Source organism: Sprattus sprattus, assembly GCF_963457725.1.
Source record: "Sprattus sprattus genome assembly, chromosome: 1".
NCBI classification, from domain to species: Eukaryota; Metazoa; Chordata; class Actinopteri; order Clupeiformes; family Clupeidae; genus Sprattus; species Sprattus sprattus.
In genome coordinates, this window is record NC_137920.1 from 12,679,508 (window position 1) to 12,693,205 (window position 13,698).

Here is a 13,698-nt window from a genome sequence, read left to right on the forward strand (position 1 = left end):
GTAACTCAAGTGTCTCAGCTGCGCTCCCGGTGCGCAATGGGCCATTTTGTTTACCTACAAATGCGCACAGCAAGTGGTTTGGTCCATACGATCCTGAGGGCTTGTTTGTGCATATTTTTGGCTGCAATTTGTCTCCCTTGTACTCATCCATCATGGCAAGACGAGGATTACAGATGAGTGAAATACATGGAATGATTTTTGATGAAGAAGACGACGTCTTCGGGGAAGCCAGTGGACTCAGCATGGACTAGCATGCTAGCATGGACTCAGCGGAAGAGTGAATGGAATCGATGCCATCCTCGATGCGTAAGTAATTTAAATCAACTACTTTTTAGTGCATACCAGTAAGCTATGCATATGCCTTATTCTCTTTAGTGCTTTATTTTTTTATCATTGTGGGATGTAGTTTGTTAGTAATGGATATTGGTTAGCATGCTGCTGCTGTATTTACGTAGCTGCAATGTAGACTACAACATACTAACATAGCACAACCTGCTTCTTGCCTCAAAACGCATAGAAATGTTTTATTTACATCTGCTGAATGCATAATGCCTATGTTATTATTACACTTCAACTTGACTATGGTGTTTTTAACGTATGTTTACATTTTACATATTTGTGCATTAGCTTAGTAAATAACATGAAGCAAAATTAATTTGTAAGGCATGACCCAGTCAAAATATTTATATTGTCCAACGTTTTTATCTTACAGTGACCCAGCCCCAGCTCCAGCTCCAGCTCCAGCTTCAGCATCACCCTCACCCCCACCACCACCCCCGTCGCCACCACTACTACCAGCTGCACAGCCTCCAACAGTGACACAATCCAATCTCAAAAGAAATTATAATATTAGTCTAAAATGGAGTTATATATGTCTGTACAACGAAAAAAAACAATGATATACAATGAGAACATTTTTTATGCATTTGGAGAGCTTGGAGAGGTTTTGGACACTTGGAGACGCCTGAATGCACCATTTAGATATTGCTGTGCAACACCTGGACATTTTTAGATATCTGTTCCAAAATGTGTACTTTGTTTCTCAGGAACATGGTGAATCAGGAAATATATCAATATTTTGACTGGGTCATGCCTTACAATTGAATGTTGCTTCATGTTATTTACTAAGCTAATGCACAAATATGTAAAATGTAAACATATGTAAAAAACACCATAGTCAAGTTGAAGTGTGATAATAACATAGGCATTATGCATTCAGCATGCATTTAGCAGATGTATGATGATCTTCATCAAAAATCATCCCATGTATTTCACTCATCTGCAATCCTCGTCTTGCCATGATGGATGAGTACAAGGGAGACAAATTGCAGCCAAAAATATGCACAAACAAGCCCTCAGGATCGTGTGGACCAAACCACTTGCTGTGCGCATTTGTAGGTAAACAAAATGGCCCATTGCGCACCGGGAGCGCAGCTTGAACACTTGAGTTACGCTTTCAAAAATCTAAACTCCAGAACTGAGCAATCAGGGCAAATGACCTACCTACTTTTTTGGCAGAATCTCTATTATTCGGTAAAACAGGTGTCAATCACTACTGAGAAGTCTTACAAGAAGTGTAAAGTGATATGATAGGACATGCCTAAGCAGCCTCATGATTGAGAGCTGATGCCATTGGTGGTAATGCCTGTCACTCATGACAAACATGTGTTTAACAGCCAATAAAATCCAAAGATTCTGAAAGAGGGGGTCTTAACCTTTGTAACCATATGTAACATCACGTGATAACGTCGTGCAGTGTTGCCAGGAAGAGAGCGAGAAGATCGTAATCAGAAACATACACAAAAGTGAACGTTTTTTCTCAATTACCACAAAAAAATATTAAATGGGAGTTTGAATCATATTTTCAGAAATAGAATTTTCAGGATTTGTTTTGGCGATTTATCCAGTACGGGGCCGCCAACGGGTCCATTAGGGGGCGTTAAAGCAGTAACAAGTTAAGAGGACCCAGTTGAAGGATGTTGTTTTGAACAAAATATTAATAAAAAAAAAAAAAAGATACTTCCACAGTGGAAACTCCAAAAACACAAAAGATCAGCAAAAAGGGCAAAAGGCATGAACTAAATAATATACTAAATGTAGCTCTCAGGTGAGCCTGAACAATAGCTACCTAAGGGAAGCTACACAAAGCCAAAAAGCAGCTTGAGAGCTGCAGCAAGACACCAACCCGGAACTAGTTCAAACTAGAGGCACCTCAGTGCATGCGAGGGCTGCATGCCTTGTAGCAAGACTAACACACAGTGGCGTAAAGACAATCTAACGACCCACCAAAGGGCAGGGAAACTAGCCAGGTATTTAACTCCTGGCTAATCAAGGGAAGTGGCAATCACACCTACACAACCGGTGAGGAAACACAGAGGGAAACCAGCGAGGGTACACAATTGGGAACAAGTGAGGGCACACAATGGGTTACAGGTGAGGGTACACAATGGGTTACAGGTGATCACAACAACGGCACATTTGGACACAAAAACAAACATAGAAAGCACAAAGTCCATGAAAAGGTCCTTTTGCCACCAGAGGCCGCCAAATCGTGGCATTGGCTGCCACGATCGTGACACCCTTGAAGACTTTCTGTAGGGATTCTTGAGATCGATGGGACAACACACATAGCGGAACAGTGTCAAATACGGTAATGTAAGTACGGATGCTCACAGAGGTCAAATCCGATTACTCTGGTCGTTTAGACCCATGTCAACATGAAAGGCACCAGTTGAGAAATTGGACGGAAGAATAACGAGATTTGGTGGAGGAGTTCGCCTTCCATAGTTGCGTTTACAGTTGAACTAAAACAAAGTTGAATTAGATAAAAATGTTGTATTTCCACAAACAATAGTAGAATTACAATACCCTTATATTGATGTCTCATTTTTAATACATAACATAGATAATTATGCCATGTTTGTTTTGTGCATGTTTACAGTTTTTTCCTATCGTTTTAGTCAATTTACCTAAACCATGTTCACATTCCCAAAACACTTGACACATTGAGCATACCAGTAGACCATGTGAACCAAACTGTGGATACTTGCCCCTATGCTTAGATACAAATGCTGGCAATGACACCTTCTTCCAAAATTCATGGATACCTGTCCCAGTCAATGTTCACTCCCGGCAAAACGCTGTGCAACTACAGCATATTTTACCAATGTTTAGATACTCTGTTCAAAACAGTTAACTTCCAGTTGAAAACCTAACTTATCAGTTCTTAAGATCATTGTAGATGGAAAGATGCTGCATTTGGACTGACAAATGAAGTTACTGTATATGTTTGAAAAATTATTCTTATTTTAGCAGATAGTTTATTTATTTTATTTTAATTATTATTATTTTTGTTTTCCTGTGCACCATAGTTCTTTGTGAATTGGCGTGGAATTCCCTTTTTGAAATACAGCTAGACAGGCAGAATTTAGCAACTTTAGTGATTGTATGGGATATTCTGGCCTTTCACAACTCCCGCCAAGTCACAGGGTGGTTTGCAGCGCCTCCTAGGATGGTGTCCCAATTCCTGCCTCCGTACTCTCCTTTCCTCAACCCCATTGAGATTTTTGTTTCTCCGCATGGAGATGGAAGGTCTATGACCAACGCCCACAGGACCAGAAGTCACTTTTAGAGGCAATTGCTGCTGGGTGTATATAGCCCCCGAAGACATCCAGGCCTGGATAAGGCATGCACAAATATTTTATCCATGATGAATGGCAAGAGAAACCATATGTTACGATGTTGGCGAAAATCTGTTGTTTTTGTGATTTGTTTCTTGATCAAATACAGTATTACGTAATTTCCTCAAAAAAATACTTATTTTAGGTTTCTGATAAAACACTCATTTACTGTATTTGCAATTACAGTAAAGTACATTTACAACATCTGTCAATTGTGACATCTATTGTGAGAGGGAAACCGATATATGAACACTGTCAGCAGATTCTTGGCTTGGATTGACATATTTCAGCATTTTAGAATTATTTGTTTACTGTCATATTACAAATTGTATTACTCTAGTCCAAAGAAGTGTTTGTCTGTGTTTTTTCTCTTTTTTCAATGCAACACTACAGGAAATCTATGCCAAACTGGAGGACACAGCAACATTTTATATATGCAATTGGCAATGCTTCAAGATGTTAGTGTTTTTTTTAGATCATTGTGTTCTGAGAGGAAACATGTGTTATGACAGCATTGGTTGTGGTGTGGTTGTTGTAGTGCATTTTGCACCAAAGGTTAACAGATATGCAGAGGTGTGTGTCTCTAAAGCCCACTGTGTTAAGTGATAGGGAAAAGTGACCATGGTATGGGTACATGACCTAAAACGATAGGAAAAAACTGAATAGACTGCACCTACAACTGAATCAGGTCAAAGCCCACAAAATACCCAAATTAAACTAAAATAACACTAGTGAGATTAGCGTTTGCTTGTACATATTGTGACTAACGCATTTGTACAGAACTTAGATCGGTATATGTCAAAGAAAGAGGAAAGCATATTATTATCATGAATTCAACACGGTAAGTGGAACAAAGTGGGAGTGTACGATATTTGACCCATTTAAAAACGTACTCAAAAACACGTCACCGTAGACATTAACAGACATTTTTAGAAATACGGTTTCTTGTGGGTTTTAAACGAGTAATACAAGTTGAAATGGACAAAAATCTCTCTCTCTAAGAAAAAATCTCTCTCTCTCTCTAAGCTCATACCTAACGTTAATTTATAAATAGACTTGGTACAGCAATTTCTTAACAAAAGTGCCGATATTTAACACAGCTACAATAATATAATTAAAACTGCAAGCAGTGATGAGAGGGCCATCGCCACATCGACACATCTGGTCAGGATCGGACAATGTGCGATGTTTCCAACCACCAACAGGTGGCGCTATAGGCGAGTGACATAATGGGCATATATGCGAGTTCAGAACGGATCCAGCGTCCAGCCTATGAAGTTTGGTCAGGATCGGACAATGTGCAATATTTCCAACCACCAACAGGTGGCGCTATAGGCGAGTGGCATTATGGGCATATGTAAGCGTTCAGGCCGGGTCCAGCGTCCACCCTATGCAGTTTGGTCAGGATCGGAGAATGTTTAATGTTTCCAACCACCAACAGGTGGCGCTATAGGGGAGTGGCATTATGGGCACACTGCAAAAATGCTTTTCTAACCTAGTGTTATTACTCTTATATTGAGATGAAAAAATCTAGTTGGTCTTGTTTCTAGCTAAATTGAACTTACCTAGTGCTCTTTGGTAAGGTTATTTTTGCCTATTTCAAGCAAATATTACTTATTTTAAGAAACCTTAACAAGCCAAATTTGCTTAACGCACTGGCAGCCAAATTTGCTTGTTTTAAGCTAAATCCTGCTTAAATATGTAATTATACGTCTTAAATCTAGAGGGGCATTTTTTGCAGTGCATATGTATGCGTTGAGGCCGGGTCCAGCGTCCACCCTATGCAGTTTGTTGAGGATCTGACAATGCAGGCAGGATTTTTAAGTGAGTTTGTGGTTTTGGCGAGTAGTGGCGAGTCGATGTTTGAGGGTCTGCCACGCCCACACCTTTCAGATTTTGGACAATCCCTCAATACAATTTCATCCCCCATGGCTGAAGAGTATCCTGACCAAGTTTGAAGGCGTTTCCATTAAATCTGTAGGAGAAGTTCAATCAGATGCGACGTGTGTAAATGGCGAGCACTGGCGAGTCGTAAAAGTTTGAGGGTCTGCCACGCCCACACCTTTGAGATTTTGAACAATCCCTCAAGACAATTCGATCCCCCATGGCTGAAGAGTATCCTGACCAAGTTTGAAGTCTGGAAACAGAGTGACAATTCCAACCACCAACAGGTGGCGCTATAGGCGTGTGGCACTATAGGCATATGTCCGCGTTCAGGCCGGGTCCAGCTATAACCCTATGACGTTTGGTCAGGATCGGACAATGCATGCTGGAATTATAAGTGACTTTGCGTTTTGTGGCGAGCATTGGCGAGTCGTAAAAGTTTGAGGGTCTGCCACGCCCACACCTTTGAGAAGTTGAACAATCCCTCAGGACAATTTGATCCCCCATGGCTGAAGAGTATCCTGACCAAGTTTGAAGTCATTCCCATGAAATCTGTAGGAGGAGTTCGATCAGATGCGAGGTGTTTCGAGCTGTGCCAAACTAACCCCAATGCATAGGGGTATTTGCAATGTTGTAGGGGGCGCTATAGAGCCATTTTGCCCCGCCCCGTTATATCCTTTCCGCCAAAGTTCTTAGAATTCCCGGCATAATGTTCCTGCCAAATTCGGTGAGTTTTCCATGGAATATCGTACAGAACCTAAAAAAGAATAGACTATAGGAAAACAATAGGGCTTCGCTGCCTACAGCAGCTCAGGCCCTAATTATGAGAGATTATAAAAGGTGAGAAAAAACGTGTTCACATCTTGTTTGCCTAGCCGGACAAGGAATTTGCTCCGGAATGTTGTGGTTTGTTAAGGAAACTCATGAAGTGAACTGGAATAAACCCTGCTGACTCATCACCTAGTCCCTCACTTACTGGATTTTCTTGTTTACCTGCGACATCATTCAGTACCACTGGTCTAAATAGAAATGTGATCCAGTATGCAGCACTACAGGCTTACCTCTGAGTTCTTCATCCTCCTCCTTTTTTCTGCTCTCATCCGCTTGTTTTTGTCTCTGTTCCACCTGGAGGGTGAGGCTCAGGTATTGTATGGCATCACTCAGCTGATTATGAACCCTAGCAAAACTATCACCCCAACCACCAGCCTTTACACAATGCACAAACACATTGGAGCGTCCGTATTTTTTCAGGAGTTTCTCAGCAGACTCTAAGGCCTGTTCAAATATCTCAAGCCCTTTCTGCACCACGTTTTCATCCACACCCTGGTTTGTCAGTGTTTCCAGGACCTCTGTCACCTCCTTCACACGAGTTGCAAGTTCTTCAAAGCTTTTCTTGTTTCTCTTTGCCTTCTGTAACTGACTGTGCAGTGACAAGGCATTGCTCACTACTGCTTGAATCCCTTTGCAAGCTGTGAAAACAGCTGCAACTGCCATTGCTGAAAAAGAGAAATAGAACGAGAGATTTTTAGTTCGATTTAAAAAAAGCCATTATTACAATATTTTGAAAAAAAAAAAAAAAAAAACAAAGGCCTCACTACGTCCTTTTGTCATAAAAACGATGCAAGGAAAAAGCAAAAAATAAATAATGAATGACTACCACATCTGAAAAACGCATAAACAAGAAAAAACACATTCACAAAACAATACTAAAACTTTTAAGCATTATGTACAGAAACTTTTATGAAACAATTAAACTGCATCGTGTCTGCTAAGACCTTGTCAAAAGCCTGCTGACACAGAAATCTTAAAGACCCCGCCCATGATTGAGCTAGTCTATCATTACAATATCTAACAATATCATCACTTCTACCTAAAAATCATATATCATCTAGCAGGTAATCTAGCATCATAACATTTATCTGTCAACTTCCCTGCTGAAATACTTGAAGTAAAAACGCCCAGCTAAAAGTAAATACATATGTCTACAGTATGAAGTTTGATACTGAGGCTAAGGGCTCATAGTTATTTGTATCTTGTCGTAGGCCTACATGAAGGTGTGAATCGATTTGAAGAAACAGTAGCTGATTTATATCAGCCATGGAGCCGACTATTTTTAATTATAATTAATGTATTCATTTAATGATTAATGTTTCTGGTACGTACCTTCCCTTCTGAGCCTCGGCTGTAGACTGATCTGTGTCGAGAAGTCTATGGGGTTATATAAATCCACAGAGAGAAGCCACACCATTGGCTGAGTCAAAATAAAAGTAGAGTCCTGACTGGTGGTGTTGTTCTTTTCCTGTTTCTCTGACACGGTTTCTGCTTTCTAGCTGTACACACATCAAGGAGGAAATGGAACATGTCAGAGCAAATACTGCATTCCACATCGGAACCTGGCACAGTCAAAAATTGCATTCCACATCAGAGCCTGGCAGAGTGCTGCAGTACTGCACAGTAAACAGAGTAGGGGGCATACCCAAACAAGTTACTTTGCCCTCCCCCTACTGACTTCCATTCCCGTTGCCCATAAGCATATTGATTGGAAGTGAATAAGGCTACTTTATAAAATGTTTCGGGTGAAGATTTTTTAAATCGAGGCCTACATGAAATTCTGCAGCTGTTTAAATGTACTATTAAATTATTATATACATTTAATTGATTTCCCCTCGCAGGGGCACTTTGACTCGAGGAGGGAAAACGGCCAGTTGCCCGGGCAACCTTAGCCACCCCCTGTGCACGTCCCTGCTCACTGACAACAGTAGCTAATTGGATGAATATTAGATAGCTATTGTGGATAGTGATTTCCTCTCGGCTGGTTCGCTAATTCTTGCCAAAAATGAAGAGATTTATTTTATTCGACATGCACAGTTTGATACAAAACAATATGCTTCATTAAAAACAACCTGACCTTTGACCTTGGCCCTCAGCAAGTCAAATCATTGCTTCATGTGTTGTTTTGTCTTCGTCATGTATAGCCAGTTTCACTTGATTTATGAGGAAGCAACTGCTCTCTCTCTTTATCTACCCCTCTCTCTCTCTCTGCCTCTCACTCTCTCTCTATATCTCTTTTTTTTTAGCAATTGCAGTTGCGGATGTTGTCATAGCTTGCAAAGGTATTCCAGTAGTTGTGAGCAGAGCCTTGTCACTGCACAGCCAGTTACAGAAGGAAAAAAGCTCTGAACACTAGACTGATAAACAAGAAGGACGTTGTTGACTGATTCAGAATTGTTGGTCGGATATGTCACCCTCTGCCCTTCTCTACCAGAACACGTTCATGTCTCACCTCATTGGAGGAGAGAGAATGGGATGATACTGTATGCAGACCACTCCCTCCACACAAAGTGAAGGGCAGAGGGTGACATATCCCACAGAGGATTCTGAATCAGTCAGCAACATCCCAGCAGCCCATTCATCTGGTTTCTTCAGGATTAAAAGAAAGTGGTGAAATAAAATCTGAACTTTTAGATGAAACCTGCCTTGATACTTAAGAAATAAGATTACTTGCGGAGTAACAGAGTCGTAGAAGTATATTTCGGCCTTAAAGGCACCCAGTGCAACTTTATGCAAACATTCAATGAAAAATAAACATTCAATTTCTAGTCTTTTTTACACATAGTAAGTTTCAATAACTCCATACCATTACATATCGACATTCAAGGAGCAAAGATGAGACGTTGTTGTGTGGTGAGAACTGATAGAAAATCGTAAACAACAACAATAATGAAGAATTCATTGTCATTGTCGCTGCCAAATGTGAGTCCGCTGCCTGATGTGAGTCTGCATGCGCAAACACAAACGGTTCACGCATAATGTGGGTTTATTCACTGGTATATTTAATTGTGTTGTAAACGGTGACAAGCGCATTTGTTTACGTTTGAAATCCACCAAGGTTTATGATGTTTTGCTTCAAGTTTATTGAATTATTAGTTAAGCAGTGCATTAATTACTAGTAACAGTAATACAACATAGCCCCATATGTTGACGTTGAGCCTTAGCTGGTCACCGTTTACAACTCAATTAAATATACCAGTAAATAAACCCACATTATGCGTGAACCGCTTGTGTTTGCGAATGCGGACTCACATCAGGCAGCGGACTCACATTTGGCAGCGACAGTCATGCAGTTACATTGTGAACTTCTTCATATATACCCCTGGCTGGTCAATGATACATATGTCATGCTGCCACCTATTGGCATAGCTAATGAACTACCTTTCATTACAAGAAGTAGTCCTCCGTGTTATTTCCTCCCCTTCAGGAAGCCCTGCCAAACTCAGGGGCGTTGCTAGACCTAGAGCTTTACTGGGGCACAGGCCCCAACATAAAAAACTTGTCTGACACTGTAAAAAAATATATATATACAGTACTGTGCAAAAGTTTTAGGCAGGTGTGAAAAAATGCTGTAAACTAAGAATGCTTTCAAAAATGGAAGTGTTAACAGTTTATTTTCATCAATTTCTTCTGTCTCTTCATGTAAACCCAGACAGACTCGATGATGTAGAGATTAGGGCTCTGTGGGGGTCATACCATCACTTGCAGGACTTTCTGTTCTTCTTTAAGCTGAAGATAGTTGTTAATGACATTGGCTGTATGTTTGGGGTTATGTTCCTGCTGCAGAATACATTTGGTGCCAATCATACGCCTCCCTGATGGTATTGCATGATGGATTAGTATCTGCCTGTATTTCTCAGCATTGAGGACACCATTCATCCTGACCAAATCTCCAACTCCACTTGCAGAAATGCAGCCCCAAACTGGAAAGGAACCTCTACCATGCTTCACTGTTGCCTGCAGACTCTCATTATTGTACCTCTCTCCAGCCTCCAGCGAACAAACTGCCTTCTTCTACAGCCAAATATTTCTAATTTTGACTCATCAGTCCAGAGCACCTTCTGCCATGTTTCTGCACCCTAGTTTCTATGTTTACGTGCTTAGTTCAGTCACTTGGCCTTGTTTCCTTGTCGGGGTAGAGCTTTTTGGCTGCAACTCTTCCATGAAGACCACTTCTGGCCAGACTTCCCCGGACAGTAAATGTCTGTACCTGGGTACCACTGGTTTCTGCCAGTTCTGAGCTGATGCCACTGCTTGAAATCTTCCGATTTCGAAGGTAAATAAGCTTGATGTGTTTTTCATCAGCTGCATTAAGTTTCCTTGGCTGAACACTGCGTCTACGATCCTCAACGTCTTCTTCAAAAGAGCTGGAACTGCACATTTTGAAACCCCTGTCTGCTTTGAAATCTTTGTCTGGGAGAGACCCTGCTGATGCAGTATAACTACGTTGTGTCTTGTTGCTGTGCTCAGTCTTACCATGTAAATGGATAAAAAATAAACATTTATTGTTTACATTTTTCAAAGCATTCTTAGTTCATAGCATTTTTTCACACCTGCCTAAAACTTTTGCACAGTACTGTATATATATGAAATGATGGAAGAACTAAAAATATACAACTGAGTCAAGATTTGTGTGTGGTGTTAATTTAGTAGGTTGTCCTGCCATCTTACAAGCAGCCATTGTGGGAGGTCACTTGAAAGTTGCTGGAGTGAAAATCAAATATACAAAAAGATAGATGAATAATTAACTGAATTATTTTTACTGTTCTACAACCAGCAATGTTTTAGTTTATTTCAATCACTTCCAGGTATGTGACTCCGTGACAAGTAGATAGCCAGTGGACAGACACACACACACACACACACACACACAAACCACACCACACCACACCACACCACACCACACCACACCACACCACACACACACACACACACACACACACACACACACACACACACACACACACACACACAGTGACAGCTCCTCTTTGACGTTTCTACCAAGTGATCTAGTATACTGTTGTAATCATAACCCTGTGTGATTCTAATCTCTCATCAAACACGTGTACTTTTATTCACCTACAAAAAATCAGTATCTAGCAAATATAAGGACAGCTTAAAACGTTATCGCCTACAATAAACACTACTGCAAATGCCTTGGACAAAACATGAGATTTATTTCACAGGAAAACTATAAAGATACAAATTGTACAGGAATAGTTCATAGACATGGCTGGACTCATTGTACCAGAGACAAATCAGAACTGATAGGTTCATGTGAGCACAGATGAAGAGGTCCTCATCACATAGTCAAGCTGGTGGAGGCCTACATGTCCACACGTGGGGGATGTCAAAAGGATGCTAAAGATGATCAGAACTTTTACAAAGGGACTATGAAAAAATTAAAATCAATGAGAATATGAAAAAAAGATCATCTTTTGTCTTGTTTCAAAACGTTATAGTAATAAACAGTTGCATAAGCATGCGTTTAAAATGCAGCTCTCACCTAGCATAACAAACAGTGTCTGTCTCACTCTGTAGAGCTCTGTGTCACACCAGGTAACCTTTATTAACAATACCTTGAAACTACTACGCTATAGTCATTTTTTATCTAGAAAACCCGCACTTCCACCGTTTACTTGCGTTTGTTTACAGGCCAGTCTTCACCTCTCCCATATGGCTGCGACGTTGACGTAAGGCCAATGTGGCGTCTATGTATGTCTGTCTATGAGCTCACCACCACTGTCAAAGTGAGCAACCAGTATTTCTGTTTTATGGTAAGATGACATAACAGTGGGGGTTGGCTAAAAGACTAAGGGTGACACTATCTTCTAAGAGGTGTGTCTAATCTGAGGCTTTCACATACTACAGGAAAGGTTGTAGAATGAAATCTTCATAACAGAAGTTGCAACTTCCTCATAGCTTTGCTTTTGCAGAACTCATCAGATTTGAATTAGTTGCTCCATAGACCACCTCAGTAGGGGATTCCTCTAAAATTCAGTTTGTTCCACCACCTGTTACTTTGGAATTATTGGTAAGTTTTCTTCTCCACGAAAATCTAACAAAATGTTGTTGGTGACATGATAACGGCACATAATGTGGATAATATACATTGGACAATGGGCGGGGAAAGTAAAACGGTTCGGGTTTCCGAAAAGTCAGGTCGCTTCATGTATTATATTGAGCTCTACACTACGACTGAAGTATGTGATACGAGGTTTCGTACTGACTGAGTGTTCTGCATGTCGTCTGTTGCTCAAGCTGGAAGTGCAGCCTAACCTTGACCTTACTTTCACTAACAAATGATGCGCCTAAACTTTAAAGCTTTATGTCGAAGCTTATTTTGACATTGTTCCAGTGTGAAGCTTATGTTTATGGGGGCTTCGGGTAGCGTACAACGTTTGGCGATTTGTCAGCGGATGTATGTACGTGTGGACATGTGTATGTCGCAAGTGAAAGCGAGATGGTCGGGGTTTCCGAGAAGTCAGGTCTCTTCATGTAATATTGTGAGAGTCCAAAGTCCCGTCCCCTCCCCATGGAACACATCCTATATCTGATGGTATAAAGCGGTTGGAGGTTTGGCACAGACTGAGTGTTCTGCTGTGTTCTCCATGTCGTTTGTTGCTCAGGCTGTATCAAAGACGTAAGTTAACGCAACTAAACCGTGTAGTTAACCTACAGGGTTTAGGTCTATATGGCCATGGAGTAACTACGTTCTATCGTGGAAAGTGATAGAATGCTTTCAAATATATATATGGAGTTCGTGATTGTGTATCGCCACTTTGTATGTTTGAAATGTGTGCGTTGACAGCAACGATTGTTCCCTAGTCTGTTGGCATGGGCGCCGAAATTAAATCGAAACCCAGCCACACGCAAGGCAGCCAGTGTACGTGAGACCTTACAATCAGACTTGTCATGAACTCTGAGCGCATTTATTACAGGAAAATATTCCACAGAAGTGTAATGTTTCTTAATTTAAAGAAATAAAAGAGTAATACCTTTTAATGACAAAGACATTTTCATGCAGTTACATTGCGAACATCGTATTTACCCCTGGCTGGTCACTGATACATACTGTATGTTGTGCTGCCACCTACTGGTTACCTAATGAACTATCTAACCCTGTCTGACATACACAAAAAAGAACTACAAATATAAAACTGTGGTGTTAATTTTGTAGGTTGTCCTGGGAGTGAAAATAAAATCTACAAATACATAACAGGGCATTTCGTCATATAATTATTATCTAAATTACTCTTTAATACAACCCGCAATGTTTTAGTTTATTTCAATCACTTCAGGG

At 40.7% G+C, this 13,698-nt stretch overlaps 1 protein-coding gene across 1 annotated transcript in view; it reads right to left on the reverse strand.

Annotated features, from left to right (window-relative positions):
• Nucleotides 1-7,058, reverse strand: part of LOC308376852 (NACHT, LRR and PYD domains-containing protein 3-like) — a gene marked incomplete at both ends in the record, with an annotated part of 51,478 nt that extends 44,420 nt beyond the window's left edge. Inside the window, one exon of the mRNA XM_080853336.1 lies at nucleotides 6,626-7,058. Within this exon, the coding sequence (XP_080709462.1) occupies nucleotides 6,626-7,058 (433 nt within the window). The remainder of the gene's footprint in view (nucleotides 1-6,625) is intronic.
• Nucleotides 7,059-13,698: the final 6,640 nt, after the last annotated feature.